This window comes from Microtus ochrogaster, chromosome 16, assembly GCF_000317375.1.
Source record: "Microtus ochrogaster isolate Prairie Vole_2 chromosome 16, MicOch1.0, whole genome shotgun sequence".
Classification (NCBI taxonomy): Eukaryota; Metazoa; Chordata; class Mammalia; order Rodentia; family Cricetidae; genus Microtus; species Microtus ochrogaster.
The window spans coordinates 14,046,311-14,055,477 of record NC_022018.1 but is presented as its reverse complement, the minus strand read 5'-3'; the positions used below and the strand labels follow the sequence as shown (position 1 = coordinate 14,055,477).

Here is a 9,167-nt window from a genome sequence, read left to right as displayed (position 1 = left end):
AAAAAAAAAAAGATTTTGTTTAGCTAAAATACTAGAAAGTAAATCGATGATGTTTTTACAAGAGTAAGAATTTAGAATGAAGTTATGGCTCACTAATTGGAAGACAGGTGCCAAGCAGGCAGGGCCAGTGAGGCTTGCTTTAGAGGGCACCATTGAATTCTGCTGTCTTGCTCTCTTAGTCTGTAAAGTCATGTTTCAGGATTTCGTTTGTTTTACAGGAAGTAGGATATGTAAACCGTTTACACGTATTAGCACATAATGAGCACCATTAATGTTAGCTGTCATGCATATATACAGATTGGTTTGACAAAAGGTGACGACAGACTTAGAGATGGTGAGAACTCGCAGCACAGAGTTTCCCATTTCTACAAGTCCATCTGCACACAGCTAATGGGAAAATCATGACTGACACCTGTCCTGGAAAGAAGGGACCTTTTATGATTTACATAAAAATGCCAAATAGATTAGAATGTCCTGATAGACTTCTTCTGGATGTTACATACTGGACTTTGTTATCTTGCTACACAAGTTAAAGACTTGTGTTGGGGGGAGTTGACAGTCAGACTTGAAAAAATCAATTTTTACATATGGCTGATTATTTGCTTTGGTCCATTTAGGGTCTTATACCTACATGCTTTGTTTGCTATGCTTGTTTTCATTTATACATTGTTGGGGGGATTATTCATTTTTATATTTTCAGAGTTATTGGCAGCACTACAGTAGTGGTTGTGTAAAGTGAATTTTAATAGAGAGCTGTGTCATTTTATTGGTGGTTTGATGACTGCTAAAACCTTCATTTGGCCTTTTTAGGTACAACAGTCAACTATGACATTTTTAAGGTTCAGTAATTGTTTTCCTTCCTTACAGACGAGCCAACCAGCCCTAGCATTGATCATGATATCGCACATATCCCTGCATCTGCTGTAATCTCAGCCTCTCCCTCCCAGGTCCCCTCCATAGCAACAGTTCCTCCCAGCCTCACGACTTCTGCTCCTTTGATTCGACGTCAGCTCTCCCATGACCAAGGTACGTTTAAAGTGATTCTGCACTGTACCTCACAAATACCTGGCAAACGGATCTTTTACCATTTAAAGAATCTGAAAGATCACTTAAAAAGTATGAATGCTGGGTCTGAATTGCAGAATCTGTTGGACCTCCCAGCTTAGATGGCCAGCACAACTCAAAGACAGAAAGATCAAAGTCCTATGATGAAGGGCTGGATGATTACAGAGAAGACACAAAACTGTGAGTCTCAGGCGTATTGTTTTAAATGTTTTTATGTAAATGGTATTCATTATGAGTTTAGCTTTTAAGGTTGTCTTATTTTTAACTTTGACATCAGAAATGCAAACTGAATAGTATCAAAGTAGCATCCAATTTATTTTAGAAGTAATATTTTTATTTGTTTATAGCAACATGCTTTTATATGTCATAGATGTAAGACGCTATTCCTCCCCCAGACTTGTAGCTATTTATAGTGGTTTTACATAATGAGGTAGGGCTATTACTCATCGTGATGATGTGTTCTTTTAAAATTCTGCTGATTATTTTTATTTTATTACTTGAACCTTCAAACATGATTTTCTAGTTCCTTTTCTTGTGGGTATTTTTATTGATACATTGTTTGGTTCATAGATTAGTTTAGGAAATGTTGACAGCGTTTATCAATTTAGTCAGTTTGTTTAATGTCCTTTTAGGCTTTCATCAGATTGTCATTTGTATTCTAATACAATTAGTTCTAGGACTAGTCGCATAAGAGCGGTTCCTCTGACATACGGCCAGGGCACAATGTTCCAGCTCAGTAGGAGTTTTCCTCATGATGCCAGGTTGGATATGTGAGCCATTGCCACGCAGTTCAGGCTTCTCTCTACACGGGCTATGCACAGCTTTCTTCAAAGATGGCAGCACTACGTGTTTCCTCACTTATTCAACACATGTACAATGTCTTAGACAATATTAACTTCCCATTGCCTTCTCTTGACTCCTCCATCTCCTGCTAAACTTTTTCTCAACTAAACTACACTTCAGTGTCTATGTCCGTGTGTCCCACTGAGTTCAGTTAGGGAAGCATGCCTGAGCAGGTGTGGAGTTATTTACCATAGCACGAACAGCTTACCAGTGGCCACACTCATGAACAAAATGCCCCCCCCCCCACCTGCTTGCAAGTAGCGGCTCCTCCTCACTTTCCTCCCCTCACTGGTGCTAGGTGGTGACTCTGAGTTTGTCACAAATCCACTTTGTGTCCCTTGTGTGAATTGAGGGAGGGAGACCGCGAACTGCGATGTTATTTGAATAACGCAGCTAGTGGTCTACTCTCTATTGGCCTTTAACTGCTCTTCTTCACTCACGGACATTTTTACCTTTTTTTGAGAGTAGTTAGTAATTCCAACGTCCAGCTCATGTCTGTGTCTGGTTTTATAATCTTCCGTATCTTGAAACTGGGTTCCTTTTTCGTTTGAATTGTCTTTTTTTTATTACCATTGCCATTTTTTATTGAAAGCTAGACGCTACAGATAGACAAAAATTTGGGTTAATTATACAGTATTCGTTCCCAGGGGTGGGCATAAACTGTGAGACAGGCTCTCTCCAGGAGTTTAACCCTTTCTTTCTAGCCTACTGGTAAACAGTTTCAGAGTCTCCTGGTACTTTTCAGGAAGGAGTTTGTATACCTGTTTCTCATTGCCTTCTTGGTTGAGGTGTTTTTTGAGAGAACAATGATATATTTAGTCACATCTTAAAAGTTTAATTATTTTGAAGAATTAATACTGACTTGTCTTCTGAAGCCTTTTCATTGACAGCATTTGTTTCTCCTATTCTTGAAAGCACTCAGTGTGGGTGAATGAGTGTATGCAATGGGGTGGGTTAAGGGGTGGGGTGGGTTAAGAGGGAGTGTCTCTGGCCTTCATGGACCTGCAGAGAGTTGATCATAGGCAAGAAGTCTTGTTTACCATTAACTCAGTAGCCAGTATTGGTTCAAACTTTTGGAGTCCTACTCTGAGTGGTTTATTTTAGGCATGTTTAAGCAAAACACAGTTTAGTGAAAACTTCGGGTGATTATCAGCTCAATCCTGCATGCACAACAAAACATACATAAACCTATGAAAATTAGACGTAACTACATTGAAACTCTTTGCTGAAGTTCAATGGGACACCTTACATAAGGATAGCTTCTATAGATTGACTGAGAAAAACCAGTTTTCAGTGTTCTGTGGGTGGGGAGTCCATTGTCAGAAAGTCTCAGACTACACAAAGAGTCAGCAGGCTAGGAAGCACATCTGCTTCCGCCTTCTGGGCAGAAAACAGGTTTTGCATTCCCTCTCTTGAAGGAAGAGCTCTGCATTCTTCACATTCCAGGTTCCCCAGTGCTTACCTGTGAACACCACAACCTGACCTGCCTCCTGCTGGTAGAAGGCACAAGGTGTGGCCAGCACTACCTGACAGCTTGCTGACTGCTGTTTTCATTAGCTGCATAGGGCAGATGAGCTGTAGTAGACTGCCCCCTGTAGGTAGCAAGCCCAGTGGTTAGCCCAGAGGTAGCTTTTCCTTTGATATAAAGAAATATGTTTTAAAAAGTTGCACACTTAAAGCAGAAAAAGCAGAAACAGCTGACCTGGCAAATGAAAGCTAAGAAAGCTGTTATCAATGAATTGGAAATGTAAATGTTTATAATTTAGCTTTTCTCACTTATATTGAACAATGAACATATCAATAGCATAATTAGGATGAAATGTCAAGTCATTAATTAATGAAAATTTAGTTGTAGTAGTCAGTTCTTACATAAAGAGTTTTTAATACTTACTGCACTTATTTATATACTTCTCCAACAGATCCTTTAAGCACGTGTCTAGCCTGAAGGGAATCAAGGTCAGTATTTAATATTTTTAAGATACCGAGTAAATGATCAATGTTTTATTTACCTTAGTTTACTTTAGTCCATCAAAGGAAAGTATGTATTTTCTCTTTTGGGTATTTTGTATTTAAATGATATTACTTTTTTACCCATGTCCACTGGATTGGAAAGATACATGAAAAAGTGTTTTTAATTTCTAAACATTTTCATCAAGTATATAATGCCTTACAAACATTGGACTGATTTTTCTCATTAACAACTCAAGGCCCAAATCAAAATGCCAAGCAGCCCTTCTGCATTTTATTTTCTCCTCAAAATCTACCTGCTGCTTCTAACCACATCTATACCGTCTTTACCCTTCCTCGTACTTCATTGAAAAATTAGGGATGACTAGACAGGAAAACTTTAATTTGCTGCCCCTGGAAATGGCTGGGACTGCATAGTTATTTCCTTTCTTGCCTTTTCCTTAAAGTCTTTGTGCTTGGAACATGGCCTTGCTGAAAGCCAGCAAGCACCCAAACTTCTGTGGTACCCATTCACACTTGCTTCCCCAAGCCCCATCCTCTTCTGCAAGGGTAGTCCTCCCGGTCCTTGTTTACTGCAGCCATCATCTGCTGTCTCTGTTACCCAGAAAACTCCCGGAATCTGTGTACCTCTCTACCACTCCCATTTTGTGCTTTTTATATAAACCTTAAAAACCACGTACATGGTCTCTTCCCCTCAGTTCACATACAGGAGAATCATAAGTGTGCCAAGGTTGCCAGTGACGCTCAGCTTCACAGATGGTGGTTGCCTGGGTTTTTAACTTGATACAACTTGTCAAGAATAGTTCCACAATTCCATCTGCTGCTTCTACTTCGTCATCTCTTCCTTTGTGTTCTGAGTCTTCTTTGCTGGCTCTTCTGCACAGTTAAAATTTTGGAATGTCTAAAGCTAGTTTCAATCTGTTTCTGTACACTGATTTCCTTGTTGATTAATTCTGAGGCCTCACGGAATCTGTTTGCTAGCCTTGGCTTCCTCCCAGAACAGCAGCTCATGGAAGCCACTACGTAACCTGACGTCTTCATCCACATATTTAGTAAGCAGCTCCAGGTTTGCATAGCTCTTGATTACCCTTATATGGTTTATCCCTTCTCTCCGTCTCATTAATTCCACTTTTATTCTCCCATTTGCTCAAGACAAACTGTTTCCTCTGTTTCCCTCCTTGACATCAGACTTGTCTACTCTGTGTCTAAACCATAGCCTCAGTGGTTCATCCCTCCTCATCTTCTCTCCAGTCACACAGTCATCTCTGCGTGGTTGTCCCTTGAAGAGAAACCACTCTCCATGGAACAGGATGGTCTTACTCTCAGGCTTCCTTCCCTTTCTACCACAGACAAAAGACCAGACCAACCTTTCCTTAGCTCTCTACATATTGAAGTGATAAGTATGTGTTCATCAGCCCATGCATTCTTCCTGAACTTTCCATCTCTGGCCTGTTATGGTGCTGCTGCGGCCCCACCAGCTTAGTCATCCAGTTCCCAGTCCCTCCATGTCCATTCTCCAGAAGCACCGATCACGAATGGCTAATTTCCTCACTCTGTCTCCAAGTTTTTGTGTCATTTTGTTTTAAAGCAGGATCTCATTGTATAGAATAGGCTGGCTTTGAACTTACTTTGTACCTCAGGCTGGCCCCAAACTCTGTAGAGTAGACATAGATTCATTTTTTTGTACACCCTAAGCTCCTCCCATTGCGGCCTCTTGAGTGCTGAGATTACAGGTGTCCCACTAGACTTGGCTTCTTGTTTGTCACCAATCTGTCTGTCCTTCTGTCTGTCTTTCTGTCCATCCGCCTTTGTGTGTGTGTGTGTGTGTGTGCGCGCGCGCGCGTGCGTGTGGTATGTCCAGCCCATTATCTTTTTCTGCCAAAATGTGACTCTATGAGACTAACGAAGTCACACTATTCTGTAGATGGCTTTTAAAAAACAATGGAAGCCAATTTGCCTTTTACAAAAAGGGCTAGAAGTGTTTCTGGTATGGTTTCTAACCCCAGAACTTTCCACAGTGTTTTACTTAGAACATTAAATATGACATTTTGCCAGCACGGTTTCTGTGTCTAACTATTTATATTTAGTGTTCTCTTGGCTCTCTCTGTAGATCACGGACAGCCAGAAGTCCTCAGAGGACTCTGGATCCAGGAAGGATTCTTCCTCTGAGGTCTTCAGTGATGCTGCCAAAGAAGGGTGGCTCCAGTTCCGACCTCTCATCACTGATAAGGGCAAAGTAAGTGCACTTTCTTAGCTCATGTGATACCAGAAATGAGGCCTGATGAAATCTCTTATACATATGAGGTTGTGAGGCTCCCAGGCATTCCTAAAAAGGGAAATCTCATCAATGGGGTCATTTTCTGCCTCTCATCTTGAGCAACAGCTCCATGTGGAGTATACTGCCTTATAGTGTGCCAGTATGAACAGGAAATCGAGATCTAAGGAGGAACTCTGTCTCTTTCTACCAGGATGGGTTATCAGAGAGGCCTCTAAGTCACTAGATAGCAATTCTCCTTACTGTCATCTAAAAATATTTAGCCTAGTTCTTTTTAATTTTTGTTTCATTTCATTTTATAAACACTGAATTATATGAATGTGTTTAGTGGTATCAACATGGTGCTTCAGTAAATAGAATCCAACCCAATAAAATCTTTGCATAAGAATTATTTTAGTGTTGTGAAAAAATTTAAATGTGCAAACATCCTTGGATATGGATGTTCCTGCTTTACCTGCAAAGCTGATAATTTTGGTGATGTCGTTTTCTGTCATTGTGTGTTGTTTCAGGAGCATTCCTTCTGGGGTGTTGATCATGCCTGTTTTAAAACTTGGGTTTTACTTGTATTATGGTTTTTGTTTTTCCTTTGTTTGTTTGTTTTTTTCTGGTCAGAGATACAGCTTAATGGTAGAGCACTTGAACACTGCTCTGGATTCAATCCCCTAGCACCAGAAGGAAAAAAAAAAGTATATTATTGGATTTCTTTCTTTTAGTTATGAAAATTCTTTGCTATTTTTGTGTTCCTATAATCGTTATTAAAAAAATAAAAGCAAACAGTTAATGGCCACTTTTAATACATTTCTGTAGCATGTATTTGGGTTTAGTTATTCATTTTGCCTTCCCATCTGAAGTTGATGCAAATACATTCCCTAATTGGTATATATGTGACATTAAAAAAAAGTACTACCTTTTGTTTTTTAGCTTTTTATCGATTCTTTGTGGATTTCACATCATGCATCCCAATCCCATTCATCTCCCTGTACCTTTGTGTCTACCCTCTACCCTGCTACTCCTTCCTATCCCCCTCCACAAATAAATTTTAAAAATAAGGAAAAAGAAAAATTCAGTGTGGGAGCTGTCCTGTCACACAGTGAGTCACAGTTACCCTGTGGTCCATAACTTTACTTGGAAGTGTTTGCTGCAGAGAGTCACTGGTCAGGTTCAGGGCCTCTGGTTTCTACTGCCCTATCGATACTGGGACAAGACCCTGATGTCCTGCTCCGTGGAGATCCTGACAGCTTTGGATCTGCAGGTCCACCCGCCTCACATGCTCCAGCAGTTCATAGATGAGGTGGATGCTGGGGTGGGACAAGTCATACCTTTGATTCTGGGCCTGGGTGACACCTGCCTTGATCAGCTGCCAACTTTCCCTCAACATTATCCCTGGGGTGAGCTCCCCAGCACTGCCTTGGCCAGCTCACCTGGCAGCAGGCAGCGAGGGGAGGGGTCGGTTCTCCTACTCTCGTGCCCTTGGGCCAACTTATCCACATCCATACCACCACAGCCATACCACCACAGCCATACCACCACAGCCATACCACCACAGCCATACCACCACAGCCACCTCCACTGTTTTGAAAAAGTACTACGTTTAAATTTTTTGTTTATTTAGATGGGGTCTCACTGTATAGCTTGGAACCTGCTAAGTAGACTAGGCTGTCCTCACACTCAGAGTCTTTGGCTCCTGTGTGCTCAGACATGAGTCACCATGTCTAGCTACACTTTTATTGTATGTTTAAGTATATCATGTGATTGTTCTTATGCCGTGGCAAGCATGTGAAGGTCAGAAAACAGTGTGTGGGAGTCAAGTTCCCTTGTACTTATGTGGGTCTCTGGATAGAACTCATATCAAGCTTGGTAGCAGGCAACTTTTCCCACTGAGCAATCTGACATTTTTTTTATCCTTCCTCTCTTCATGTGTCTTCAGTAAATGAGACAGCTAACCCATGTACATAAGTGCATCTGAAAGGCGCTGCTTAGTCCCCATCCTGTCACAGAGCTCTAGCCTTGTATTGCATATTCATAGACATGGACCACTTGGCTATTTTCCAGCGTGTTGGTGGCAGCATTAGGCCTTGGAAACAGATGTATGTTGTACTTCGGGGCCATTCCCTTTACTTGTACAAAGACAGAAGAGAGCAGACAACGCCATCCGAGGAAGAACAGCCCATCAGTGTCAATGCTTGCCTGATAGACATCTCATACAGTGAGACGAAGAGGAGGAACGTGTTCCGCCTCACCACATCTGACTGTGAGTGCCTGTTCCAGGCTGAAGACAGAGACGACATGTTAGCATGGATCAAGACTATCCAGGAAAGTAGCAACCTAAATGAAGAGGTATGATTTTCAAAGGATGTGGATGAAATTTGACACTTACTAAAGCATTTAGTAGATTATTTTTATAAAAAAATAAGATACAATATTTTCAGTCATTAAAGCGGAAAATTCAAGTATACCTACATTATTTGTATTTATTGAAAAAGTACTATTACTAAACAAGAAAAATAGGATATTCATATTCTTCATTTCTTTTCAGACATAGCAAACTGCAGGCAGGAGCCCCATGTTACCTTCTGAGGATTAGTGTTGTCCCTGGTACCTGTGAGGAGGGTCAGGACACCTCCATGGATACCAGTGTCTGTGGGTGCTGCAGCTTCTTACATGGCACAGAAACCTGCAAGAACCCTTTTGACCAAATTACTACCCACTTGTCCTAGATGCTGAAATTAGTATTGTTGTGGGCTAGGCTACAGCAAAAACATTTACAAAGACAAGTTACTATGTAAAGGCAAAGAAATGATTTTTTTTTTAAATGGAATTGTGTAGGTAAAAATATACTATATCCTGGTATGCTCATGGGTTTCTAAAGAAGCGTGTGTTATGAAAAATCATGCTATAAGGCATTTTAAAGTTAAGGAATAATGCCTTACATTTTTGAGAGTCTCTGGCTTATACCGTCAAGGAGTTGCTTTTGCAGTAAGAATTTTAATAGTCAAGGTATTTTTCTTTTCTTTTT

The 9,167-nt window shown here is 40.7% G+C and overlaps 1 protein-coding gene across 1 annotated transcript in view; it reads left to right on the top strand.

Annotated features, from left to right (window-relative positions):
* The window catches only part of Arhgap21 (Rho GTPase activating protein 21), a 126,187-nt gene that overhangs the window by 101,590 nt on the left and 15,430 nt on the right, over nucleotides 1–9,167 (top strand). The window contains exons 11-15 of the mRNA XM_005354739.3: nucleotides 868–1,026; nucleotides 1,143–1,245; nucleotides 3,828–3,864; nucleotides 5,987–6,112; nucleotides 8,204–8,488. Of these exons, the coding sequence (XP_005354796.1) occupies nucleotides 868–1,026; nucleotides 1,143–1,245; nucleotides 3,828–3,864; nucleotides 5,987–6,112; nucleotides 8,204–8,488 (710 nt within the window). The remainder of the gene's footprint in view (nucleotides 1–867; nucleotides 1,027–1,142; nucleotides 1,246–3,827; nucleotides 3,865–5,986; nucleotides 6,113–8,203; nucleotides 8,489–9,167) is intronic.